Source organism: Balaenoptera physalus (assembly GCF_965194825.1).
Source record: "Balaenoptera physalus genome assembly, chromosome: 13".
Classification (NCBI taxonomy): Eukaryota; Metazoa; Chordata; class Mammalia; order Artiodactyla; family Balaenopteridae; genus Balaenoptera; species Balaenoptera physalus.
Genome location: NC_138892.1, coordinates 1,817,054 through 1,844,843, shown reverse-complemented (window position 1 = coordinate 1,844,843; position 27,790 = coordinate 1,817,054). Strand labels below are relative to the sequence as shown.

Sequence of the window (27,790 nt, the reverse complement as noted above, 5' to 3'; positions counted from 1 at the left end):
GGTTTTAAAAGTAATGCAAGTTCTTTGTAACAAAAATACCTGGGAGAAGACAGAAAGAATTATAATCCCACCACCCCACCCCCCCCGGAGAAAATGCCGACCATGTCTTGTGTGTTGGTGTGCGTGTCTGTGTGTGTGACAGAGAGGGAGCAGAGGTGAGACGAGGGAAGGGGGATCCCAGACTCTAGAATCTTCCTGGCTGCCCCCTCCCAGAGGAGGAGGGCCCACCGGGAGGCGTGTGGTGACTGGCCTGGCCCATTGCAGGCCTCCCCACTCCTCTCAGAGGCCCGTGTCCCACGTGTGCCCCCAGCTGTAACCGCGGTGCTGTCCCAGACCCTGGGGTCCCTGGTTCCTTGAGCTTCAGGAGCGGGGGGTGAAGGGCGGTCACGGCGGGACCTGGGGAGGGTCATTCCTGGGGGCAGTCGGCTCCCAGGGGGTCCTGGCCGGCCTTCAGGTGCATGGGTCAGGCCCTGTGGCTGAGATGCCCATCGTCACGAAGCCGCTGGCCTGGTCAGAGGACACCGGGGCTGAAGTGCGAGGCGGTGACATTTTCACAACAAACCAGAAATCTGAGTGGAACAGAGAGGTTTCCACCTGCAGGGTGGGCGCCTGCCTGGAGCTGGCTTGAGAAGACCCCCAGAGTGCCACAGGGGGTGTCCAGGACCTCAGCCCTGGTTAAGGTGGCCAGTGTGGTCCTCTGGGGGCCCAGGACCAGCTGGCTGCCTGTCCTCCCCCCACCCTGTGCCCCGCACTTGGATGCAGGTTGAATGAGGTGCTGTGGGTTCCTGGGCAGCTGGGTGGGGGGCCTCGGAGCTCCAGGTCAGGTGTGGGCAGACAGGGAGGGACCAGCGCCTTGGAGGAGGGCTCCGCTGAGTCCATGGCGAGTCCGGTGAGTTCCGACCACGTGGTCAAGTTCTAAGTACTGTGAGCAATGAGGTACCACCCGTATGTTAACTGTGCAGCCCACGCTCACTGTCGGCCCCCAGAGCAGAACCGACAGCGTGGGCAGGGCCGGGCAGTCTTCTCCTCGACACCAGGCGACCTCGTGGTGTGGGTGGACCACCCCCCCTCTCATACCTGAACTCCGTGTTCAGCTGTGTGAGCTGCGGGGAGAGCCACCTGGTGTCTCAGGACGCCGCCTCTTCCGAGCTCCCCGAGCGCCTCGGGTTTCTCTTTTTTTTTTGTACATATTTTATTTTATTTATTTATTATTTTTTTTTAATTTTATTTATTTATTTATTTATTTTTGGCTGTGTTGGGTCTTCGTTTCTGTGCGAGGGCTTTCTCTAGTTGCGGCAAGTGGGGGCCACTCTTCATCGCGGTGCACGGGCCTCTCACTATCGCGGCCTCTCTTGTTGCAGAGCACAGGCTCCAGACGCGCAGGCTCGGTAGTTGTGGCTCAGGGGCCTTGTTGCTCCGCGGCACGTGGGAGCTTCCCAGACCAGGGATGGAACCCATGTCCCCTGCATTAGCAGGTGGATTCTCAACCACTGCGCCACCAGGGAAGCCCTCAGGTTTCTCTTGAGCCTCTATTCTGAGCCCCTGTGCTGATGCGCTGCCACCCGATTCCTGTCCCCTTGCCCTTCCCCTGGGCTGCTTGCTTCCAGGAGCCCTGGACCTGCCCGTGGGGGCCGTTCACGTACTGCTGTTTGCCAGCATTGTCAGAGGTGCGGGGCGCCTGACCTGAGGACAGTGCGGTGGAGCCCGGGGGCGAGGCAGCCGGGGATGGGAGCGGTTTATCTGTGAGCTCCTCCAGGGGTCGGGGACAACATCCGAGACCCAGCCCAGCCCGGGGAAGATGGTCACAGTACAGGGCGAGGACCACGTGAAGGCCCTGGGATGAAAGCCCGGGAGGAGACCCGAGTCTGCAGACAGCCAACCCCCAACACGGAATTGAGGGCTGGAGACCCCAGAAGGGGCGACCAGGGCAGCCGAGGAAACGCGGGTGTGGAGGGATGGAGAGGGGCCGGGCTGGGTGCCCTGGCTGTGAGCTGGTAATAAATTCATAAACCGGGACTCATGGTGTCCCGAAGGCACGCAGAGCCATGCGTGGCCTGCGCCCATGCACCCCGGTGCTGGCTCGTTCCCTGTTGGGCTTTTCCACACTCTCAGACAGAGGTGAGTTTTCTTCCTTTCATAGATTGATGGTGTCCCCAAAAGATACATTCAGGTCCTAACCCTGTTACCTGTGACGATGGCCTTATTTGGAAATAGGGTCTTTGCAGCTGCGGTCAAGTTAAGATGAAGTCATTAAGTGAACCCTAATCAACGTGACCTTGTGAGAAGAGGAGAGATACAAGGAGGTCTGTGACGATGGCACTGATGTGACTGCAAGGCGAGAAACGGCCACCAGGACCCACGAGAGGCAGGAAGGTCCCCCCTCCACGGCCACCCTGAGAGAGCCGGCCCTGCCGAGGCCTCGATTTCAGACTTGCAGCCCCCAGGCTACGGGGGAAAATTCTGAGGGTTAGGCCCCCAGTCTGTGACTCCTCTTTACGGCAGCCCCTGGGCACTGGCTACTGTCCAGAACACCTGCTGTCAGCCGCATCTCCACGTGGGTGCACGTGCAGAGGAACTGGGGGGCCCTTGGAAGCCTTGTCCTTTCCTACCCCAGCGCCACTGGTCCACGGGGTGTGGTCCAGAATCATGGCACCTGGGGGGGGGGGCTGATGGTGTTAGGCTGACGGCTGCCGTGTGAGAGGTGCACTGGACGTAGAAGCTCTCTCAGTCCCCCGGCGGGGACCTGGCCCGGCCACACCCTTACAAACGAGGGTCCAGGCTCCGGAGGCGCGATGAGCCTGGGTCAGGGGTTTCCCGTGGCTGGTCGGTCAGTTGCTTTGTTAGTTACTGACCAGGGCTCAGGTTCCGAGGAGACGGGCCTCTGCCGGCCACTGACGTCAGCCAGAGGTGTTTGGGGTCAGGGTGGGCGGCAGCGAGGACCGGGAGCGCCCGAGCAGCCCCACGGCACCACGCAGAGCTTAAAATAACAGCCGGGACAGAACCCACGCAGCTGCCCGACCGCACGTCGCAGAGTCGGACCAGCCCACAAGTCTCAGCATCTTTGCCGTGAGCTCCTGGGCCCCCTCAGATGCACGGTTGCCCGTGATCACGTCTCTTTGTGGCTCTAACCACTGTTGTCACCAGAAACGCACACCTCGTCATCCACGACACTCTTCCCTCTGCTGCATTTGTTCATCTACTTATTTATTTACGCGTCTGTTTGTTTATTTTTGCCTGGTCCTTATTAGTGCAGTATATAATTCAGCGTGTAATTAGTTAGTGGATGTTCAAGTTCAAGCCTTCAGGGAGGCGGCACTGGGGTGTTGGCCATGGAACAGGCTCTGCTCAGCAAGGGGAGGGGTGCCAGCAGGTGGAGGAGGAGGGGCCCGGGGCCCACATCCTTCCTCCTGCACCTGTGTGGGTCTCCCGTGAGCCGTCCATGACGGGCTCTGGGCGGCTGGCTTGGGGTCCCCGTGCACAGCTCCCTTCAAGTCCTGGGCCAGGCGTGTCTGGTACCCACTGCAGACACCGCCTTGCCTCTTGGGTCAGGTCACACCCAGACGTGGCTTCCCCCGGGTCAAGGTGGCATGGGCAGCCCTGGGCTGATGGAGCCAGTGACTACTCCACGCACTTTGTCCTGCCAGCCTGGCCCCAGGCCGGGCTGGGCACGCGGAGGTGACATCAGTGACAAAAAGGCAGGGCAGTCCTGTGCAGTGAGCTGCCTGGAGGACCCGGGGGCTGCCTGGAGGAGGGGGCCAGGGGTGACAGCAGTGTATGAGGAAGGACACCCAGGGCTGAAGAAACAGCTGCCTGGGAGCCCCAGGGAGCTGCCAGCTTTTCCTCTGTGGGGTGGACACTGCCACCCTCCTCCTCTGCACGTGGGGACCGTCTCCTGAGTGTCACCTCCTCGTCGTTGCCTTGTTTGGAGCTGCAGCATGCACCCCCGTCCTCTCTCCCTGCCGATCCCCTGCATAGCGGTGGGCTGGGATCTGTACGGGGCCGTATCCTCGAGCTGGGAGGGACCTTCAGGGGCAGAGTACCGTCCGCTTCCTCACACTGTGGTCCCAGGGCCCCACGCAGAGGGCGGCATACAGTGGCGCTTATTGTTTGCTGAGGGAATGAAAGTGAGGCAGCGAGTGGACGTCCCGGTGGAGGCTGTGGCCGTGTGGCCACACCGAGGGGCCACCTGGTGTCACCAAGAGGTCTAGGCTCACAGCTCGGGGATGACCGGGGGGACACCAGCCAGGCCCGGGAAGGACCTGCAGGCTCCCTGGGGCCAGCGGCCAGGCTTCCCTCATCGGCAGCCTCCATCCAGCGCCGGCGCTGCCTCTCTGGTCAGTGTCACTCTTCAGAGCACCTTGGTTTACGGGCAGGCGTGTCCCTCTGCTGCGACGCTGGCCCCCTCGGCTCCTCAGAGCAGTGGGTGCCCTCCCTGGATTTAGGAGTCACGTCGGGGGGTGAGGAAGCCAGTGAAACCCATGGAGTCGTCACCTGCAAACGAGACGGGTCCCTTCTCTGCAGGTTGGGCCGGTCCAGACACAGCCCGAGGCCGCTCCAGGCCAGCCTGGCCTCCCATCGCGGAGCCTTGTGCAGCCCAGGGCCTGACTCGTGACCGGGGGCCCTTCCCCTGTGACTCAGCCCTTCATTTCCAGGCGTGGATGAGACGGGGCCACGTTTAACGTCCTGTCGCCCAGGCAAGGCTGCCAAAACCATGCTGTACAAGCGTGGAGGTCGCTGACCTGACCCGGTGCATTGGCTTTTATAGGGTCGGTCTGACAGCGTCGTATGGGGGTTCAGTTGTCCCTCTGGGTCCCTCGGCAGGCGGGCTCCGGGTGGGCACTCGGTGTGGTGCCGGGACGGCTGGTCTCCAGGCGCATCCACTCAGCCCCATCTGCGCCTCTCTTGCAGGTCAGCTGGCGGCCGGCACCTGTGAGATTGTGACGCTCGACCGCGACAGCAGCCAGCCGCGGAGGACGATCGCCCGGCAGACGGCTCGCTGCGCCTGCAGGAAGGGGCAGATCGCGGGCACCACCAGAGCCAGGCCCGCCTGCGTGGACGGTAAGAGCCCCGGCCCGGGCGGCCGTCGGGGGCCGCAGGAGGCTGTGTGCCCAGGGTCCACGAGATGCCCGCAGCCCCCAGGACATTCCGCGAGGCACCCTGCTCTCTGGGCAAGGCCTCGGGCTGCACGGGGCCGCCACCCCCCGCGGTGCCGGTTGTGCACCTGAGCGCTGCCTGCTGGCCGTGGGCGTGGAGTGTGGGCTGGCGGGGAGCCGGGTACCCACGGGGCCAGAGGGCATTTCTTGTCCAGTCGGGGTTGCTGCGGGCAGAGGTGGTGGAGGTGGTGCCACCAGCGAGATGGCCCTGATGCCCGTGTGGTCTCTGTCTGAGGTGCCAGCGGGGCTCTTCGCCCTGCGGGTCTGGCAGGTGGCAGGTGCCCCAGGCTTCGTGACGTGCAGCGGGGCCGCCACAGGCTCCCAGGACAGCCGACGCGATGCGCCCGTTGGGTAGGCTGGTGGCACCACTGAGGCTGAGCAGGCTGGGGGACGAGACACGTCCTGTTAACGTTCTTGCTGAGTTAATGCTCAGGCACCTTGCGGGAGGTGGTACCTTTGGGGACCGTCCTCAGAAACAGACCCACAAGCCGTCTTTACAAAGCGGGGAGCGGTCCCCGCAGCTTCCGTCAGGGCACCGACGTGGGCGCGTCCCCTGGTGCAGGAGACGCCGTGGGTGCTCTGCAGGGGACCTGGGCGTCCCAAGGCCGGACGCAGCAGGGCCCAGCAGGGGTCTGGGGCGGGGCCAGCGGGCGAGTGTGGGAGGCGGCGTCGGAGCCGGGCCGGAGCCCCGCCCAGCCCCAGGGCTAGAGCCGGGGGGACACCCCTCTTCTGGGCGGCCTGGGGGCTCCCGTGGGCCTGGCTGGCAGCTGCCTGTGTTGGTCCACGCTCCTTGGGGTGGATGGCCCCATGCAGGGGTGTGGGGCGGCTGGAGGAGACGCGGTCACAGCGGTCAAGGTGGAGGGTCCAAGGTATTAGCCGGTCCATCCCGTGGGGGCGGCAGGGATGCACAGGGTCGCCCAGAGCTGGACTTGGACCCTGGCTCTTCTGGTCGGTCCCTCCCCTCCGCTACAGCCTCTGCACGGGCTCTGGGGGCCCAGCTCCCTGGTTCAACCTGCTGCCTCCGCCCGGGAGTCCCACCGGCTCCCCTGCTCTGACCTAGGACGTGGAGGGAACCACCTTGCCTGCTGCAGGTGGTGCTGGCGGAGGTCACGGGAGAGGTGACGGGCGTGCTGAGCACGGGGCTGGGGCATCGTGAGCTCCCGGCCACTCTGGGAGGTTCACCAGCAGTGCGCGTAGGGCTGTATCAGGAGCGAGGACACATCATCCCCGAGGGGGAGGCTTTCTGACAAGCCGGGTGGGTCCCAGTGCGGCTCCCAAAGGGAGAAAGGCCCCCAAGGAAGGGCCCCTCGGGGATGGGGCTGATTCAGGGGCCCTGGTCAGTGTCACCAGTGACCCTGTCCGGGACTGTCCGGGGACCTGGCCGGGGCAGTGAGTCTGCTCGGGGTCCGGGGCCTGGAGCTCAGGCCCCACATGGCCTCCAGCAGGACAGGGAAGGAGTCGGGGAGGGGCCTGAGCTCTTGGCCTGAGGGAGCAGGCCCAGCCCTCACCACTCCAGGCCCCAACGTCCTGTGCACCTTTGGGGCTGAGCTGGCTGCGGGAGCCTCGCCCACGGGGCCTGGGGTGCCCAGAAGCACTCTGGAGGTGCACGGGGCTCCGGGACCACCCGCCCGCCCCCGGGACCCGCCGTGCTTCCCTCAGGCCCCTCGGCCACCTGCCACCTGCCTTGTGCTGCCAGCCCAGAAGGGCTCTCTGGGAATGTCGGGGGCACCTGGGGGATGGTGAGAAAGGACTCTGCCGTGTGGGGGGGCTGGAGGCGAGTGGAAGGGTGCTGAGGCGGCTGGTGCCTTTTGAGGATCTGGAACAAGGAAGCACCCGTGCTGGCGTCAGTTTTGTTTCTAAGAAGCTGTTGTCTGTCCTTGTTAAGAGCATCTAGCCATCGGCATCCCACAGACGGGGTGTGATTGAACCGCCAGATGTTCACGCACAGTGCTAACATCCTTGCCTTTGGGGACCGTCCTCAGAAACAATCGCAGGCGGTGTTTACAGAGAGGAAAGGCCTAGCTACTCCGAGGCCGCTCCACTGACCCTAGACTCTATCTGCCCAGTGGGTCGCTGGTGGACCGCCTTGACTCCCGGTGAGCTGGGCTAAGTCACCGCATCCCTGTCTGCAGCTCCTGTAACTAGAAGCGGCTAGAGCGCCTTCTGGGCTGACATTGATGGATTCTTCCCAGCCAGGAGGGAGGGAGGGGGAGGTGCAGGCCCGCTCCCCACTCCTCTGCTCATTAGCTCTGGGAGCCTTCGGGAGAGTCAGGTCAGAACTGATTACTAATTGAATCTGGGTCTGCTCATCCGAAACCGCGTTCTCACCCCTCTCCCGTGAGCCTTCCCGTGCCGCAGGAGCTGGGTCCCAGAGACCCAAATTAAAACCCGGCCGTTTTCAAGGGAGGCCACACAAATCAGTTAGCTGGCATTTTTTGCACAGTGGGCATTTCCAGGCTGCCGTCTAATTTAATTTTTGCTTTTCTATTTTCTTGCTCTGTGCACATAATGTTTCCTCAAGTGTGAATTGTGCCTGCTAAAGAGAAAACTTGGGCTGCATGGGGTTGCTTGGAATTCTGTATGAACGGGGTTTAAATTGGGATGGTTTGTGCTGACCCTGTCATGTTTGGTAAATACGTGGGCTTGAAATACTAGAGCCCAGCTGCATCTGTTCACGTGTTTATTCATTTATTTATTAACTTATCATTCATTCATTTGCCCACTCACTCATTCATTTGATCAAATAAGGTGTTTGCTCCTGGGTGGAGGAGAGCTGGAAGGGGAGATTGACTCTTAGGGTACCTGGTACCTAGAACATGCAAGTGCTGGGGGCCTGGGGTCCAGACTGTGGGGCAGGGGCTGGGGGACCCCAGAGTACAGCCGTCACTTCCTGTCCAGGACCTTAGCAAAGCTGCATCTTCAAGGGAGCATTTGAGCAGGGTACCAAAGGATGAATAGGAGCTCACCAAGAAAGTATCTCTTTGTAAAAGGAGGGGGCTGGTGGTGAGAGGGGAGCTCCTGGCCGTGTTTCTGGGTAAACTGCAATCCCCCCGAGCCTGGATGCAGGTAACCCAGTGTACCTGCCTAAGGTCTTTCCAACTCATGGAACCGTCAGCGAAAGAGTTTCTCAAACAAACCCCACTATCCCTGCAAGGCTCCACGTCCTTACACACAAATACAGAACGGCACCTACCCTCGGGGCTGCCCCTGGTCGTGGACACCTCGGTTAAAAGCCTCCTCCACCGGCACTGCTGCTCTGGAAGGCTCTGAGGGCCCCTCTCCACCGGTGGAAATGCGCGTGGTCCCGACGCCCCTGCAGCACCGCTGAGAGGACCGAGGCCCAGCCCCCAAGCCCCGCCCCGCCCAGTGCACAGCAGGTCACCCACAGGCAGCTCCTCTCTCCCTGAAGTGGCCTCTTTCTTTATAAAGATAGGTTCTTCCTCCCATCAGCTGAATTCTCATAAACTCTCTTGGCAGAGACCGAAGTAAAGAAAGCAGTGTGGTGCCCAGGGGCCGGGCACGGGCAGTCGGGCGGGAGAAGAGAGGGTTGTTTCTGGGGCAGCACTGCCCCAGCCATGGTGGGGGGGGTGGGAGTGAGGGCAGGAGTCTTAGGCCGGACCCGGCAGGGTTCCCGGGAGCCATGGGGGGTGGTGGGCAGGCGGAGTTCCGCACAGGCCTGTTGTGAGGGCCGCTGCAGCCCTGAGGAGGAGGTCGTAGCCTAAGCTGGCACAGTCCAGTCTGGAGAGGGTCCTCCCTGTGTATGGCCTGCCAGGCTCTCCAAAGTCCCTGCCAGGACCCCCTGGCTGATGCTATTGACCGCTGGCACCTGCTGCGAGCCGGCCTGTCTTCTAGCCAACGTGCCTTTGTATTCCTGAGCAGGGAACAGATGCATCCAGGTTACATGCCTGAACATTAGCGTCAGATCTTGTAATACACCTTTCCTTTCCAGGGCAGCCTGGGATGCAGACAGGGCCCAGGGTGTTGGGTGGAAAGCCATGGCCCCAGGCCTCCGGGGTGCTCACGAGCTGTGCGCACAGGTTAGGTAACAACTGAGCACCATCTCGCTCTTCTTAGAGTGAGAGGAGGTGTGATGCTCAGGGGGCCCTCCCTGAACTGATGTGCCAGCCTAGGGAACCACCTGCCCCCCGTTAACATTCCTCCCAGCCGTGCAGGAGACATGCGTGTTCCAGACGTGGCCTTTGAGGGATTCTGCCGAGGAAGCCGGAGCAGGGATGGCTGTTTGAGAGGGGTCTGTGTGCAGAGGGCTGCTGTGGTCTGGGATGAGTCTGGGTCCCCCCCAGGGAGGAGGTGAAGACCCAGAAGAGACACCTCATTAGCAGATGCAAGGAGTTGAGAGTGCAGAAATAAACCCTTGCATCGCATCAGCTGATCTTCATCAAGGGCGCCAAGACCAATGGGGAAACAGTAGTCTTTTCAACAAGTGGCACTGGGACATCTGGATTTCCATGTGCAAAAGAATGAAGTTGAAAAAAAAAAAAAAAAGAACGAAGTTGGATCCCTGCCTCACGCCATATATATATACCAGCAACCTCAACATGGATCAAAGACCTAAATGTTAAGGGCTAAAATGATGAAACTTGTAGCAGAAGACAGGGGTAACTCTTTATGACCTTGGATTTGGCAAAGGATTCTTACATATGACACCAAAAGCACAAGCAACAAGAGAAAAATAGATAAATGGGACTTCATCACAGTGAAAAACTTCGGTGCCTCAGAAGACACCATCAAGAAAGTGAAAAGACAGCCCACAGAATGGGAGAAAATATTTGCAAATTGTGGATCTGATAAGGGACCTTTATCTAGAATATGTAAAGAACTCCTCCAACTCAAAAATGAGAAGACTCTTAACACACTTTTAAAATTGTCAAAGGATCTGAGTAGACATTTCTTGAAAGAAGATAGACGTGCATAACCAGATGCCAGCTCTCATGTGTCAGCAGGAAAATGCAAATCAAGCACACAATAAGATACTGCTTCACACCCCAAAGCGTGGCTAGAATCAAAAAGTCAGATGATAACAAGTGTTCCCGAGGGTGTGGAAAAATCAGAACCCTCCTACGCTGCTGGTGGGAATGTAAAAGGGAGCAGCTGTTTTGGAAAAATGGTCTCGATTAAACAAGAGTTACCCTGTGATCTGACAGTCCCACTCCTAGCGGAATCCTAGGTATTCCCCAGGAGAAATGAAAACATACATCCACTCTGTCGGCTGAAAAAAATGGCACATGTGAGGGTTGTGAGTTAAGTTTTATTTGGGGCACAGTGAGGACTATAGCCCAGGAGACAGCCTCTCAGATAGCTCTGAGAAACTGCTCCAAAGAGGCAGGGGGAAGGTCAGTATATATGAGACTTTGGTGAAGGGGGAGTACATGCAATTGAGCACATATTTTTTGCAGAAGGTTTCTGCTAGTCGTGAGGAGCAGACATCACCACGAAGGATTTTAGTGCTTTTCTACATAAGAGGAGATGCAAGAATTGGGCTCATAAAATCTTCTCCTGAAAATATCTAACTATCTGAAGACCTGTTCTGCCAGTTTTTCCCAGAGCACAGAGGGCCTCCTTCCTGATTGCCACCCTGAACTCCTTTCAGGGGGGGTTGAAGGTCAGCAGCTGCAGCGGCTCAGGACTTAATCCTCGTAGACGTAGATGACAAGTGCCAATTTGTAGTTGGCAACCCAAAAACTTGTCCACACACATTCACAGCAGCATCTGCCCTAACAGACAAAAGGTGGAAACAGCCCAGACGTCCATCAGTGGACAAATGGGTAAACTGAGCGTAGTGTGTCCATATAATGGAACGTTATTGAGCTGTAAAAAAGAACGAGGATTGACACACATTCAACGTGGATGAACCTGGAAAACATGACGCTCAGGGAAGAAGCCAGACCCAAAGGGCACATGGTATGTGATTCTGTTTACGTGGAATAGGCAGATCCAGAGAGACGGAGAGCAGATTAGTGGCTACCAGGGGCTGGGGAGTGATAGGTAGGGGAACGAGGTTTCTTTTGGGGGGATGAAGAGGCCCTAAAACTGATGCGATGGATGCACGGCTCTGGACACACTGAAACCACTGAACGATGCGCTTTTAAGTCGTGAATTGTAAGGTGTGTGAATCAAGGCAAAGCCCTTGCCCCCCACACACATGCACAGACCTGATGAGGAGGGTGAACTAGGAAGGCGGGGTGGGGGGGGCTTGCACGAGGCAGGGGGCGGGGGAGATGTGATGGGGTCGGGGCCAGCACTCCAATCCCCCCTCAGTGGTAGGACCAGGGGTTAGGATGCGGGCTGTTCTACAGCCTGGTTGGGTTGGAGCTCAGGTTGGAGAAGGTCTGACAGGGGAGGCGAGTGTAGACCGCCGTTCCTTAAACTCTGATGGCAGGGCCCGGCGTCTGTTTTGTAGGATAGGGTAAAAATCACATAACTGGGGAACCAAATTTCAGAGAGCATTTGAGTCGAAGTCTGCTTTGTGTTCGATCCGGCAGAGCCTGGACGGCCCCCTGTGTCACACCGGCCTCGTGGCATAAGGAGCAGAGCGGGCCGCGGCCTCAGCAGCCCCCGCCCAAGGTCCTGTGAAGGGGCAGGGAGGCTGGGACCTGGCTTTGAGGCTCAGAAGCAAAAGGGAAGGAAATGTGACGCCTTTAGATGCTGGTAGAGAGAATGGGGCAACTGAGAGGAACGGAGAAGCTGGGAGTGGCTGGAAATTCCCAGAAGAGTGTTAGGGGTTGGGGGCCCCGGGCTACCTCGGGGGAGGGGGCAGCTCCCTGCTGTGAGGACTGGACGGAACCGGGAGGCCCACGCCTGGGAGGCTGGGGTGGTCCTTAGTTCTCCATCAGGTGGGGGCCTTGATGTTTCAGCACCCGGCTCTGCGGCCTCACCTGGACCACCCTGCTTCTCCCCAGGGCCGTTGCAGCAGCGCTAGGGTGGGTGCAGAGGCAGAAGCGTGAGATGAGAGGAGGGGGCCGTCACGGGCAGCACAAACCTGATGGGGGCTGAACCGGGCAGATGCGGTAGCAAAAACCCTGGAAGACTTCCTGGAGGAGCTGAGCCCCATGTCCCAGGGAGGTGGCCACGCCCACCTGCGTTGCTCCGTGGCCCTGATTGTGCCCTAGACTCCCAGAGTGTCCTTTAGCAGCAGGCTTGAATGAGTGGTCACCCCACGTCCACGTCCAGCCCTATCCAGACCCCAGACCCTGTTCTTTGAGAGGAAAGGGGACACGATGCAGAGTGGACAGCAGGCCTCAGTCTTTTGGGGTGAAAGCTTTTAGGTGTTTTAATACTTGGAAAAGTGAGTGTGCATATTTCAAAACCCGTGTATGCCCTTTATGCAGCTGAGTGGCCTCCAGCAGTTTGGCTGAGCTCTGCGAGCTGCGGGTAGAGGAGCAGCAGAGCTGTGAGTGAGGGTCCAAACCTGCCTGGCCTCCTGCGCTACCCAGTGCTTCCTTTACCGTGTCACCTGCTCTCTGGAGTCTGCTAGACCTGCCCCCGTGGTGGGCCGAGCAGGCTTGCAGTGACTTGCAAGAGTCGTGTTAAATTTTCAGAAATTTTGTGATCTGACTGCTACATACAGCCGTTATTAAAAAGTAAGTCATTTAACCTTACCTGTACATAAATTATATTAAAAAGAAAGATATCCACCTTAAGGCTCTAAAAAAAGAACAAGCTAAACCCAAATCGAGTAGAAGGAAGAAAATAACAAAAATTAGAATGGAAATAAATAAAACAGAGACTAGAAAAAACAGTGGACATCAACTAAACCAAAAGTTAATTATTGGAAAGATAAACAAAAATATCGAAACTTTATTTTTAACTAGACTGATCAGAGAAAGAGAGAGAAAAGGCTCAAATTACTAAATCAGAAACTAAAGGGAGGACCACCCTCTTCATTTTTCCTGTCCTTCACAGAAACACAAAGGGTGGAAAGGAATACTATGAACTGCTGTGTGCCAACACATTAGGTAACTTGGATGAAATGGACACCTTCCTAGAAACACACAGACTGACTTAAGAAGAAACAGAAAGTCAGAGTAGACCCATGACAAGTCAAGACAGTGAGTTAATAATCTAATAACATGCTAGCAAGAAAAGCCCAGGACCAGATGGTTCCACTGGTGAATTCTACCAAATTTAGAGAAGAATTAATGTCAATTCTTCTCAAACTCTTCCAAAAAATACACTTCTTGACTCACTCCATGAGGCTGGGTTTGCCCCAATACCAAAAGTATCAGGAAAAGACATTACAAGGAAACTACAGACCTTATAAATACAGATGCAGAAATCCTCCACAAAACACTAACAAACTGAGTCCAGGAGAATATGAAAAGGATTGTACATCATGACCAAGGAGGATTTATCTCAAGGGTGCAAGAGTGAGTCAACGTAAGAAAATCAGTAGCTGTGATATATGGTATTAATAGAATAAAGATCAAAAGTCACATGATCTTGTCAATAGTTACAGAAGAAGCATTCAACAAAATCCAGCATCCTTTCAAGATAAAAACACTCAGCAAACTAGAAACAAAAGGGAACTTCTCAACATGACAAAGGGCATCTATGAAAAGCCACCAGGCAGCATCGTACTCAGTGGGAAGACTGGATGCTTTCGCCCTAAGATCAGGAGTTAAGACAAGGATGTCTTCTCTGGCCACTCTATTCAGCATTGTCCTGGAAGCATGGCCAGGGCAGCTGGGCAACAAACGTAAATAAAAGTCATCCTGATGGGAAAGGAAGAAGTAAAGCTATCTATTCACAGATGACCTGATCTTTTGCAAAGAAAATCTGAAGGAATCCACGTACACACTTAAAAGTAATAAAGGAGTTTGGCAAGGTTGCAGGATACAAGGTCAGTATATAAAACTCAATGGAATTTCTCCACAATGGTAGGGAACAATCTGAAAATGATCTCAAGAAAATAATTCCACTTGCAATAGCTTCAGAAAGAATGAAATACTCAAAAATAAATTTAACGGAAGTGCCAGACTCCTGCACTGAAAGCTATAAAACAGAAAGCTAATAACATTGCCTCCCTCATCTTATACATTTTAATCAGCATTTGAGGATAATCAGCGTGTAGAGAAGAAATATCTGTGCAATATCTTGGAGGAGATTCTCTCCAGGAACCAGGAGCTGATGTGCCCCAGCGTGTGGTGGGAACCCTTGTGCTCTGATTGCAGCCGTTAGCAGGGACACTTGTGACATTATTCGGAGGAGGGTACGGGGGTCTCTGCACTGATCATCAGACAGATCTGCAGGCCGCCTGCCTCTCGTCCCCCTCCTGTAGCCCAGGGACATCGCAGACACTCATCGTGGTGGGGGTGTGCGTGAGACCCTGTTACACAGGGCTCTGCCCAGGGTCCCCTGGGCGTCCCCAGGCTCTGTCCAGGCCGATGCAGGCAGGTCCCCCTCCCTGAGATTGCTGATCTTCTGTCTTCTTCAGGAAGGAGGGCAAAGGGGGCACTCAGCTCCGGAGCCCCCGACCATGGGCGGAGTTTAAATTTGGATGTTTTTCAGGACCCCCAAAGCAAAGCTGCAGTTGACGTGGGCGTGACAGAGCTTTGTGAACAGTTCCTAAAGGCCAGCATGTGCAGGTTTACACGGTCACCAGGGCCTTGCTGAAGGCTTTAAATGAATCACTGGTTTTATTTCCACAGACGCCCATTGAAGGAAGCACTCTTATCTGCCCCCCTTTAAAGACTGGAGACTGGTCCACATGTGGGATGGAGCTTGCCCCAAGCGGTCAGCTGCAGCCTGGAGGCCCCTGGGTTTCAGTGCTACCCAGGAAGCCACAGTGCCCTCTGGGAAACACCCGGCAGTGCTGAGAGGCCCAGACCTGGGTGCAGAATGAGAACAGCCCAGGCTGTTGGCCTCAGCGAGGACCCCGGGGAAGACGGGACAAAAGGTCCTGACTGTGTCCTGAGATGTGTGGGGGAGTGGAGGAAGCACGAGACCCCAGGGGAGGAAACTGTGGACTCTGGCCACGGCGACCTGGGAAGACTTCCTGTAAGAGGTGACACCAGCGCTCGTCACTGGGCCACGGTTCTCAGGAGCAGGTGGGCATCAGCGGGCAGCACACCCAGGGTGCTTGCTGGCTGCTGGGCAGTGGGTACCGTCATGGGCAAAGTCTCTGAGAGCCGTTCCGAGGACACAGTGCCCGTCAGAACCCGTCGTTGAGTCCCCCTTCCTTCCTGGGCTGGCGGCTGCAGAGGAGGGAGGCAGCGGCCCCTCTCTCTCGTCGACACCTTGCCCACGTGCACACGTGCCAGCACAGGGTCACACCGGTGCTCAGCCTGGTGGCGGGGCCGTCCTTGGCCCCAGTCCATCGCCCGGCTCTGGGCCCACAGAGGGAGATACCCCAGCCGCTGCGGTCTAGCACCAGGGGACCCTGCCTGGGGGTCGACCTTGTGGAGGGAGAGAGTGGGTGCAGCCCGCCTGCCATGTTGGTCACGTCCACGCCCGAGGGTGGAGGTCACAGGAGCTGGACACCACGGGTCCCGTCGCTCCCAGCGAGTCCAGCCCCTTTTCAGGGAGTCCAGCTTCTGTGGAGCAGACGGACCCTGGCACCGTTAGTTTCAGGGCAGGCCCAGGAAGTGGGGTGTGGTAGGGACCCCTCTGGGAGGAGGGTGGGGCCCGGCATCCTTTACTAGCCTCTCCTTCCCGCCGAAATTGCCGGCCTCGTTAGGTGAGGCCCCCGCGGCTTTCCTCTGCACTCTGGAGCGGCTACGCTCACCCGGGGCTGGGAAGGCATCCCTCCCGGGCCTCCTGGCGAGGAGCGGCTTCCCTGGGGGCTGAGCGCGGGCCTGGGGCTCTGCACCTCCCAAGGAGGCCCTTCTTTGAGGGAACCTCATGCTGTTTCATGTCATTTGAAATTTCAAACTCAGTTCAATAGCCTGGTAAAAAACCAAATCAAAGCCAGGGAAATTGTCGACAAAACAATTGCATTTTGATCTTGGAAGATGATTTGATCACGGGACAGTGGGGTTCCAGGGAGCGGGCCTGCCCTCATGTTCTGCTCGCTTCGGGCATGGACGCAGGGGCAGCTCTGGTCGCTTTCAGGACCCGCGTGGAGGGAGCGCCCGCGCAGCCTTCCAGGTAGGGCTTGGGGAGGCAGGAGAGACCGGGGTGGGGGGCAGGGGCTGATCCCCACCTGCTGGGAGCACGGGTGGTGTCTGACGGCCCTTTGGAAGATCTCTGCCCTGCTCTCTGGACGGTAAAGCCAGGGCACTGGGTGGTGGGAGAGGTCAGGCTGGTGATGGAAGCGGCAGTGATGGTGGACGGGCGAATCAGGAGGCCAGGTGGTGGCACTCGCCGTGGGGTTGTTGAGAAACTGGAGGGAGAAGCCCTGAGCCCGGCCCTGGGCGCGGCCTGAGCGCAGTGCAGGGAGGTGTCTGTGCCGACCGAGGGGGCCCTGGGCGCGGCCTGAGCGCTGTCCCCCGGTAGGTGTGGCTCACCTGTGGGCCAGGGAGCAGGTGCCCAGCAGGGGCCTGGAGGCAGGTCCAGGGGCTCCCCTGGGCGGTGTGAAGGGGAGTGAGGTGAGCAGGGAGGCAGCTCAGGACAGGGTTACGGCTTCTGGCCAGGTGGCCGGGCTCCAGGCCGCGACCGCTGCGCAGAGCCCGGGCTGGGGGAGGGGCGGCAGTGTCCAGCAGGGCGGCGATGTCAGCGTCCCCTTCCTTGCTCTCCAAGGCTGTACTGGGGTGGGGGGGGGAAAGGAAGGAGGCCCCCGCAGCAGGGAGCTGGAGAGGTGAATGAAAGTGTCCCTTTAATTGTTCAGATGCCTGGCAGGATCGGGCAGAGCCTGCCTGCCTGGTGGGCGAGAAGCAGCCGCGTTTGCCGCCGGAGCCCGGGGCCTGGGGGTCGGAGGAGCCTCGGGAGGGGCGTGGGCCCTTCGGGTCAGCGCGACCCGGTGAAGATGGTTCTCTGCACCAGCCGGAGGGCCCGCCTCACCTGTGCCTTGGCTGCTTTTTGTTTAGCTTTACTGTTCTCATTTTAAGTGTCCCCGGCTGGGAGTCGAGCAGCTGATCGAACGCGGATTTTACCTGTACCTGGGGAAGGTGTGGTGTTCACGTCCTGGGTCCACAGCTTCGGGAGCGGGGTGCCGCCCCTGAATGTCAGAGTCAGGGCCCCCACCCGGGGGTTAAGTACCCGCGTCCTTGCAGGTCCAGTGCCCAGCTGCCCACATGACCATGGCCGTCACCTCCACCCTCAGCACCAAGGGTCCCTCCAGTGTGGACGTCAGGGCAAAGGGCAAACTGCAGGACCCTGGACCCAGCGATGCGTGTTTCCTAGGCGACTGCGCTGCACAACCTCCTGGGCAGCAAACCAAAGATGCAGGTGTGTTTTTAAGGAGATGCATCAGCGCCTTTGAATGTGAATGTGCCTCTGACACCTGAACAGCAACACCAGGGAGAAGAAAACAAATGCAGCCCTTCCTCCCGAAAGGCTTTCCCTCCAGCGTCAGGCATCCCCGGTGACCGTGGGAATCCAAGTCTATACAGTTACAGATTCATAACGATGCCCGTGTAGGCAAGTTCAGAAACTAATTCATGACCTTGCCTAGGATGTGGAAGTCCAAAATAAGTGTTTATTCTTTTAAAAAATACTTTAATTGAGATGTAACACACACAGGCTTGCACTGCTCGCCCGCCGGAGCCCGGATGCTTCACCCCCCCACCCCAGTCATACCCTCCCCCTCCCGTTACTGTGCCCCGTCTTCTGGAAACTCGCATTAATGGAATCAGACAGTACATAGACTTTTGTGTCTGGCTTTTCTCACTCACCGCGTCTGTGAGATCAACCTTGTTGTGTGAAGCGACATCTTGTTATTTTTATTGCTGTGTAGAATTCCATTGCTTGGCTGTACCGTAATTTATCTGTCTGTTCTAAAGAAGATGGGTGTTTGGGTTATTTTGAATTTTCAGTTATTATGAGTGCCGTGGCTGTGAACATGTGTGTGTGTGTCTTTTCGTAGACATGCACACTCATTAATTGTGGGCGTATATATACCCAGCAGTGGCACAGATGCAAATCAGCTACGGTATATCCGCCCGAAGCGATTCTCAAAGTGCTTGTACCATTGGAGCTGCCCCCAGCAGTGTATGGCGGTGCCATTTGCTCTGTGTTCTAATCAGCACTTGTTGTTGTTGGTCTTTTTAGTTTAGCCATCCTATGGGTGTAGGGTGGCACCTTGTTTGGTTGTTGACGTGCATCTCCCTGTTGAGCGGTTAATAACAAGTGTGATTCCCCAGGTTTATTGGGCAGGTGGAAAGCATCTCTCGTGAAGCATCTGTCAAAGGACTGGACCGTTTGTTCAGTGATTCCCAGGAGCGCTTTCTTTATCCTGAGTCTGAGTCCTGCACTGGGGGCTTGTACTGCTAACGTCTTCTCCCAGGCTGGTGTGGTCACTGGCTTACTGGTGTGTTTGGATGATCAGAAATTCCCAATTTTAACTAGGTCTCATTTACCCGTCTCTCCTCTTAGGTCATGCGTTTTGCTGGTCGGGGGCTGGTCCCTCGTGTCCTCCCACAAGCTCTGTCGTCCACGTCACACGTGCGGGTCTGTGAACCAATTCTTATTGATATTTTACCTGGTCTCAGACGGATCTCAGATCTCATTTCCAGCATCACTATTGAAAAGTTCTAACCTTTCAAGTTCATAACAGTTGTAGGTAAAGTTCTAAAACATGATATTGAAGCAGAATGGAAGAGCTGGGTCTTTTCCCTGCTTATGTTATACCTAATTAGCTAATTATGTCTTACTGTCTAATCAGCCGAGAGCTGGGGCTGAGATCACCTGTGGATTACTATATATACTTAACCCCCCCCCACCACCGCCAGCCCGGAATGCTAACAAAGTCATGGAATCTCTGTTTTCCTGTTTCCTTTTCCACCTTCCTGAACGACTCAGGCTGGAGTTGGCAGGAGGAAGTGACAGGTGCTGCCCCCCACATTCCCCCCCGATGCCCCCGCTCCGCGTCCAGCCCAGCCCTGGCCCTGTGGGTCCTCCCACGTGGGTGCAGGGCCGGGCTGCACAGGGTGAGGATGCTGGTCTTGCACTCTTGCCATGAGGGCAGGACAGACGGACAGGCAGAAGAGGGGTCCGGCCTGCTCCTCCATCCGGAGCTGTCGGCCCGGGGTGGGGGGTCCTTTTGCCTGATGATGGGCCACGCTGCACCCACAGACGGTGGGGGGATCTCTTCTCTCCGGCGTGGTCCGGCAGCTGGCAGAGGACCCCGCGTCCCGGTTCTCCCAGCTCTGTGCTCTGGGGAGACAGGCCGATCTCTTGTCCTGATGAAGATTGGGCCACATGTCTTCTTCCACATTGTCTGGCGGGAGCAGGTGTTTTTCCTTCGTCTGTTTGTTTTTAATTAGTAGGCTTTATTTTTAGAGAAGTTTTCGGTTCACAGAAAAACAGAGCAGAAAGTACAGAGTGTTCCCACATGCCCCCCTTGTTCCCATTGTTAGCATTAAGGATGGCATTATTAGTGCATTTGTTACAAGTGAGGAGCCCACAGAGATACACTGTTATTAACCGAAGTCCGCCGTTCACATCAGGTTCCATCTCTGTGTTGCGTGGGGTCTGGCTTTTGCCAAATACATCGTGTCAGGGACGGTATCACACAGAACAGTTGCGCTGCCCTAGAGCCTGCTGTTGGAGCTACTGGCACTCCACGACGCTCGGGGGCCGTTCCCCGAGATGGGGGGTTCCCTGTGGCAGGTGAGAGGGAGCTGGTACCTGGGGTATGCCTGCCCCTGCCCCACGGCTGGGCCCCGAGACCTGGCTCCGTGCAGGGCAGCCCCGAGGCCGGCATCGTGCCCCTGGAGGTCAGCAGGGAGGCCGGAATGAGGCCGCTTCTTCCCCTTCGTGCCAGGAAGCCAGTCTGATGGTGAGCTGGGAGGTGAGGGGCTGAGCCAAGCCTGTACCCCCCAGGGCAGCCCACCCTGCCAGAGCCCGGCCCGCGGAGGAGCCAGCACTGGTGGGTGGGGCAGCCGTAGGGGGGGCCTGGATCCGTGCTGTCACCGGGCCAGAGTCGGAGCAGGACGCCCATGGAGGGGGGCCCAGTGCGTCCAGAGACCCGGCGGAGCCCCTGCCAGCCATGGCGGGGGTGGGGTGAGATCGAACCCCAAAGCTGGAGCCTGGGCTTCCTGCTCCCCTCCCCCAGAACACCCACTCTTTCCTGTGCCCACCTCCTGCCTGGCTGGAGAGGCTTCTGTGCTTCCAAGCTGCGGAGATCCCTGGGCCGGCCGCTCCCGGAGAGGCTTCCGTCCACACTGGCGACCCTGTCTGTCTGGGGAAACCCAGAGGATTGGGGGGCAGAGGGCAGCAGGGCACGGTCCCTGTTCTTGCCCAGAAGAGCTAGGGCTTCTGGAAGGCAGGTGCTGGGTGCCCCGCGGGGAGATTGGAGGAGGGAGCCCAGAGCCGGCACCCTGTGCAGCCAGGCCCAGTGCCCTGGGGCCTAGGAGGGCCAGCCTGGGAGCCGGCATCGCCCCTTCCCAGCCTGGTGACCGCCACCTAACGGCGGAGTCATCCATCTGCCTCGTGCCTTCCACCCAGGAGATGAGCGCATACGGCAGTAAGAGGGGCCGCAGCCCCCCAGAGCCAGGAGGCAGAAGAAGAGGGGAGAGGCTGGAAAACGTCTAATAAAATTGCATTTCCTGAAATAGCCGTGACCGTGATGGTGATGTGCCTGCCGCCATATTGGTTCTGACACGGGTACCGCACATTAGCGACGTCTCCCACGTTCATCCTCCGCCCGGGTCCCGGGCTGCTCTCTCCTGTTGATGTTTATTTATCTCGCGGGCTTTGCTGGAATAGCGGTGCTCCTCCGCATGCCAGCACTGCATTATAACCCGCCGCCCGCTTAATTCAATTTCTCTTATGTTCTGACTCCGCTGACAAAAGTAATCGGCTTCTGGCTGCCAGGGCTGCAGAGTTTCCAGCGAGAGCTGAGTCTCCAGGTGTCCCCGACGTCCCCGGCCTGAGAGGGCTGCACGCCTCGTTCTCGGGATGGGCAGAGCCCCCAACACCCCCTGCTGCCCTGATTCCCAGCCCAACGAAGCAGAGGAGGTCCCGTCTTCAACTTTAATGGATTAATCGAGATGACAGCAAAAGCCCAAGTGATCTAACTGGGCATGGGTTCATCTCCAAAAGCCTTAAAAAAGGAGAGTGGGACCCACGGAGACCCATTCAGGCTAAAGGCACCTCTGGGTCCCTGATTCAAGCCTAGGCACTTGCATTCCTCCATCAAGACAAGTCGTGTTGGGAAAGACAGTGTGCGTCTGTCTCCCTCCTGGTGGACCTTCACGCTGGGCGCCACCCCCAGTAGAGGAGGGAGCCCGTCCTCAACCTGACCTGGGTCACCAGCCGCCCGTGAGCCTCAGGTCACCTCTGAGGAGTGAGCGTTACTGACCTGCCCCAGGCCAGCACGGATTCCCAAGGCTCCAGGTGGCAGGTTCCTTGGAGAAGAACCTACGAGAAAGGGTCCTTTTGGAGTCCCTCCCAGGAGCAGTTTAGCACCGTGGCCTCTCTTTCTGAACAACGGCGGTTTAACTGGTCCAGAACTGGGCACCGTGGGCTGTGGCATCGTCCCGGAGCACCTGCTCTGTGGCAGGTGAAGCACCTGCCCTCGGGCACCTCCCCAGCCCTGTCCCTCCTGGACTTTGCACAGGAGGAGCCCATGCTCACTGGTGGCTGAATAACAGGACATCACAGAGCCCAGATCCCGCACACCCCCACGCGGGGCTACCTCCTTCCTGACCTCGCCTCAGCTCGGCTCGTCGGGAATGGAAAATCGGGACCTCCGGCCCCTCCTCCGCCTGGCAGGCTGCCCTGGTCAGCTGTGCAAGCCTGTGCAAATCACGGAAAGATGAAGGATGGCCTTTAGGAGCCAGATAATCCGGTCTTGGGTTGTGCATTTAAATCCTCTCGGAGGGGGCGGCTCTGGGCTGTGAATGCGCCGCGGGGCTGGTGCCTGCGGCCCCTAACCCCGTAATTGGCGGCTAATCACTGTGCGCTTCTCGGGATGGCCTTCCTTAATTGTGGCTTTCGTGGTAAATAAATGCAGTATCTGTTACTCCTCCTTTATGGAGGGCGTCCTTGCCCTGCAGAGGTCGTTATGATTTGGCACACGGAGAGCTTTGGAGCTCTCTTTAATGGAGGGTCTCACTGGAACAAGGCTCTGCGGACAGACCACTTAGAAGGTGCTGGGAGGCCCATCCAGTGCACACTCGATAAACGCGCCCCCATGTGCTCTGTTTAACTTACGTGGCCACGCCTGTGGCCGCTGTCAGCTCAGACCCAGGAGAGTCCTGGCTCAGGTCAGCCCCCCACCCGGCCTGACCCCGCAGAGGAGGCTCGAGGGCCGAGGATGGAGGGGAGTCTGCTGGGGGCGGCCGGGGCAGAACGGAGCCCAAGGTCAAAGCTCCCAGCAGGACGGAGCCGATTCGGAGCCCCTGGGTAACGACCCTGTAAACTTGCCAGCTCATCAGGATGTAGGAGATGCTGGGTCGAGGCATTTTGTCACGGCCCTGACGGCGAGGAGGCACCTCCCATGTTGGGTGAGGGCAATTTTACATGATGGAGACGGTGATTAACAGCGGCTTCTCCGCAGCAGGCTTTACGGGCCTCTGGTGACTATATTCTGTGTAATAAATACGGCAGGGAAGCGCCGTCTCCAAAGGCTGGGACAGTCAGTCCTGACTGACCTGTTTGAATGAAAACCCTAAACCTCCCGGAGTCAAACCGTCATCCCTCGTTACCCATCACTTAAGGGGACGTCACCCAACGTGTGTCTACCAGGAAGCACTAGAGATTTTCGTATTCCAGGGATGCGGTAAACCCAGGAGGACCAGAGCGTGCCACTTGGACACACTTCTTAAATCACGAGGTTGGTTTCTTGTCGCAGCGCAGAGGCCGGGAGAGCCATGACCTCGGTGACGGCAGCTGCGGTCAAGGGCTCCCCAGGAACGGGCCAGAGCGGGAGGAAACTCAACGGGGTGACAGCTCCTGACAGGCGGCTCCTGCCCGCCATGCACCCAGCGCTGCAGGACCAAGGCTTCTCCCGAACTGGAGACCCCAACCGCCCAGTGTATCTCTGCAGAGGCTGCCGTGCTCCCCGACCTGAGGTGTTCCACTGCGAAGCGCAGAAATCCTCAGCGGGATGGGGAAGGGGCCTGCTGGGGCTCGTGGCCGGGGAGGGCCTCCACTCCTACAGGGAAGTCAGAACATTCAGCCCAACTGAACCAGGAGCGCGAGGCCTTTGGTGTCTCCTGCTAGCCCTGCTGTCGGGGCAGAGCAGTGTCCAAGGGGACCTGCCGTCCGCAGAATGTCCCTGCAGCGCACCCCACACGAGCAGGCAGGTTTGTCAGGGGGTCGCCCGGGCCCCGCAAGCCCCGTGAGACCCACAAGCACCCTGGACATGCAGGCAAGACTGTGGCCCCTCCCCCAAAATAGCTGGAGGGAGCGTCACCTGCGACTCAGCCGCCGCTCCTGCTGCAGCCCCGGCCAGGCTCGCAGGAAGAGGGAAGCTGCCTGTTTCCAAGACTCGAATGATGTCCGACGACGGGGGAGTGAGCCCAGGGCGTGGATCTGGTTACTTGGGCTCCATTCATGAGTCTTTCACTGAGTAACTGTGTGTCTTTGAAGAAACCCCTTAGCCTCCCCGAGTCTGCTTTCTCATCTGTAAAATGGGTACAATGCCGGCTTCAAGGACCAGAGCTAACATGAGTAGGGGGTAGCGATTATTGCGTTATGTTTATCCGTCTCAGCTCGTGTCACGTCTTTCATCCCATGAATTTCCCTCTCCTGGGCCTTGACTGCAGACACTCATAGTCTTCCCTTGTATTTCAGCACCGGTTATTAGGCTGTAACTGATGGACTCTGGGAGGGTTGGTTTGTGGGAACTTCTGCTGCCCACCTTGGCCTGTAATACAATCGTCCCCTTTAACACTTATCTTTAAAACTAGCCCTAAGTATTAATTATCTGTGGTAGGTAATTTGGACAGGAGGGAAAAACATAATGTAAGAAGGAGATGGAAATATTTTTTCCATAGCTTTTTTGAAAGTACTCATTTTTCTCTTGTGTATCAGGGAACAAAAGCCCATGGGTGGAAGATGTGGCTGAAGGTCAGGCACACGTTTCCTGTGAACACGGTTCGTGCCGTGTGATCTCTCGGCTGGGTATAGAATGGCAGCTCACGTTCACTTCCCGTCAGGGCTTCCAAGGCGTCGCTCACATTCACATGGCCTCTAACGCCCCTGATGGCTGTGTGTCCTGACATCAGTGACCTCCCGTGCCCTGGACACCCTTCTTCCCCTCCCACCCCAGAGCCTTTTGAAACTTTCTTTGGAACGTCCATCTTCAGAAGCATCCATGGGTTACAGCCAGGTGTGTTGACATTCGGTGGGCACTTGGAATGGACACTCCAGTTTTGCTGGGAATGTGTCCATTTGATCTCTGATCGCCTCCCCCCAACCTGTGCTCTTTCCTGATAGAACATTTGCTCTCAGTGGGGAGCAGAACCCGGGCACCCAGGCCCGGGGGTGTTCGGGACGGTCATAGGGACCAGGGCACTAGCGGCAGTTCGTGCTGAGTCCCTTCTGTCCTTCCTTCCTCTGTCCCCACAGTCCCGCTTCCAACTCCTGGGAGTTCTACTGCTGTCACCGTGCTTCCTTCCCCGTCGCCAAAATCCACCCTCGTTTCACATAAGCCGAGTCCAGGTGACCCTCTGAGGGGACCCTTGAGGTGGGCTGACCGTGGTCTCTGCTGTCTCCGGGGCCAGTTTCCCGTCTGCTCCTCTCAGCGCTGCGCCCAGGGCTGTGGCTTCCCTCCCAGGCCACCCCTGGGTGCTCTGCCTCTTCCTGAAGCAGGAGAACTGGGTGACCGAGCAGGTGGGCAGCTTGGGGTCCTCTGCTTCTGCAGCAGCCTCTGTCCTAGAGTGGGGGGTAGGACGGGCCTCGGGGACCAGGCTGGGGAGTCAGGGCCCGGTCACTGCCCGGTCAGGGCGGCCTCCTCCTTGTCTGTAGCCCCTGAGCCGAAGGGCTGTGCTTGTATGTGAGCCGGCGGGGAGGGGGCGCGGAAAGACGGGCTTGCCGAGGGCCCGCGTCATTTCAGGCTCTGATGACCGCTTTTTGGAATTCTCCACCAGACGTGCCTCCACCTCCCCCAGCCTATGTGGGCAGCCCACAGATCATTTGAGGACGCATCTTCCTGGCTTGACCTGGGGCTCACTGTTACAGCGGATGCTCCGTGGGTACCGGGCAGGGGTTGGAGGGCTGGCCACTCTCAAGTGAGTGGGCCATCATGATGTTCCAGGACAGCGTGGGAAGGCAGCTCTCAGCCCTCGGTGTGGTCTTGGGGGCATGGCTTCCTCTGTTCTTGCTTCCTGGGACGCCAGCCCAGCTGCTGTGAGCACCAGGGAGCAAATAAAATGGTGCCTCTCAGGTATTTATTGATGGTCTGTTGCCTCTCCTGCCCCAGCCGGGATGGAGCGCCCTGCCCACTGCGCTCTCCCTGGCCCGCAGCCGAGGCACATGGGGGCGGCTTTCAGGCCCACGTGTGACCTTGCAGTGCATCCTTCCTCAGAGCCTGATTCCAGGTCCCACAAAGGCCGTCGTGGCTTTATGGACGGAAGGGCGTGCTTTGCACACTGCGCTCGGTCGGCTTTATGGACGGAAGGGCGTGCTTTGCACACTGCGCTCGGTCGGCTTTATGGACGGAAGGGCGTGCTTTGTACACTGCGCTCCGTTGGCATCCGTGTTGGGGCTGATCCAGGTTACTGCAGTTAAGACACTTCATCCTGGGCCTCAATCACGGTCTGCCTGAGCGGGCGCCTGGCCCAGGGGGCGGGAGGACCTGGAGCACGGGGAAGCGGGGCTGCAGGGGGCAGGGGCCTCTATGCTGCCCTCCCCAGGGCCCTGGCCCATCCCAGACCTGGCCCTCCTAGCAGAGCTTCCCTAGAAGCCCAGCTGGGGGCCTGACCAAGTGCCTGATGTTGGAAAACTCCTCCCACCCATCATGGGGGGCTTCGTGGGGTGCGTGCCCTCGATGAGACTCGTGCACAGACTGTGGGGAGCAGGGCCGGGACGCCAGGGTTCCCGTGTCACCTGCCCACGACAGGCGTCCAGAGCTGGACCCTGCATCTTTGCCTGCTGTGCATCCCCTGACCTCGCTCCACCCCAGCTCCCGGATCAGGGACAGGCTGGGGTCTCCTGTCAGCTGGCTTCCCTGCAGAGCCCCCCATGCAGCAGAGAAAGGCTGCAGGAGGAGGGCCTCCACACCCCTCCTCCCCATGCCCGCTGGGCAGTGGCCCTGAGCCCGAGGGGAGTTTGGCTCAGTGAAGGCCTCTGCCCCGTTCAGAGCAGGCCCGGCTTTGCAGAGTTTCATGGGGTCATCTCCACACCCAGCATCGGGAGGCATCAGGGCCGCGTTTGGGCCTCAGCTGTGAGACGGCCACCCAGCCGCAAAGCTGGAAGACTTCCTGGCGTTTTAAGGAAGAGTTTGCTGATGACCAAGCCTGCGATAAAATTTTGTTTTACTCCTATAAAGATCAAAATGGGTCTTTCCCCATTTTGCTGGCCCGGGATCCCCCATGCCTTGCAGGAGCTGCTGTGTAGCTGGGGAGGGCAGGCGGCTTCTGGGCTGGGCCTGGAAAGGGCCTCTTGGCTTCCCTGAGGTCCGCTGGCCGGGCCACCACCTCCTTGCAGGATCCTGGGAAGTTCATTCTAGTTACATGTGCAGAAAAAGGAGGAAATGGGTTTGGGGAACTTTGTCCCAAGCCAGTGGACCCCACAGCCGGGGCATCTCAGAGTGACGCCATTGGGGGGTTGGGGGCGGATTAACCCAGAGCCTTCGGAAGCCCAAGAAGAGTGTAGGGACGATGGGCCCGTCCCTTGGGAGGGAATCTGGCCCCTTCTCTCTGACGCTGTTGGGAGCACGGAGCTGGGCCGTCCTCCCCGGGCTCTGAGCCGGTGTCCTGGGAGCCCTGGCCCTGCAGCCTGAGGCCCGACACCTGCCCTCCTCCACCCACACCACCTGCCCTCGGCACAGGCTTGAGGACGTGCAGGTGCCCTGGTCCGCAGATGTCCCTGGAGGGGCAGACCAGTGCCCGGTGGGCTTTCCTCCACGTTCCTGGGGCACTGGGGGCAGGAAAGGCATCGCCCACCTGAGGTGGTGGGAAGATTGCCCCCGCCTTGAGTCCTGTCTAAATCCAGAAACTTCCCAAACATCCTGCTGACCCTCCTGGCGGCAGTGATCCCAGGCATGGCAGGCTGACCCCATGCCCAGCCTGTGGCCACAGCTCGCTCTTGTCCACGACCGGGAGCTGGCTCTGCCTCTGCACACCGAAGGCGGCTGCCAGACAGGGCGGCGATGCGGCCGCAGAAGCCGGACGCATTCTTAGAAGCTTGGCAGCGAGATACAGGCCAGGCTCATAAACTCGACTCACGGGGCCACAGCAGCCAGGCTCGATGAGCAGGCCCTGTCCATGCCTGGTGATAGAAGGAAATGGGAAGTTCTGAAAGAGCAGGGAGCCTGGAGCGGCACCCCTCCCCCACCCCGGCCTCAGCTCCGGGAGGAGGGAGGGACCCGCCGTGTCCCGCGTGTTAGGGGTCGGGGTGTGGGTGACAGGAGA

The 27,790-nt window shown here is 58.4% G+C and overlaps 1 protein-coding gene across 3 annotated transcripts in view; it reads left to right on the top strand.

Moving 5' to 3' along the window:
* TAFA5 (TAFA chemokine like family member 5) overlaps positions 1-27,790 on the top strand; it is a 213,200-nt gene that overhangs the window by 118,573 nt on the left and 66,837 nt on the right. For all 3 annotated transcript variants that reach the window (XM_082421620.1, XM_082421619.1, XM_082421618.1), the window contains exon 2: positions 4,909-5,058. In XM_082421620.1, the coding sequence (XP_082277746.1) occupies positions 4,909-5,058 (150 nt within the window). The remainder of the gene's footprint in view (positions 1-4,908; positions 5,059-27,790) is intronic.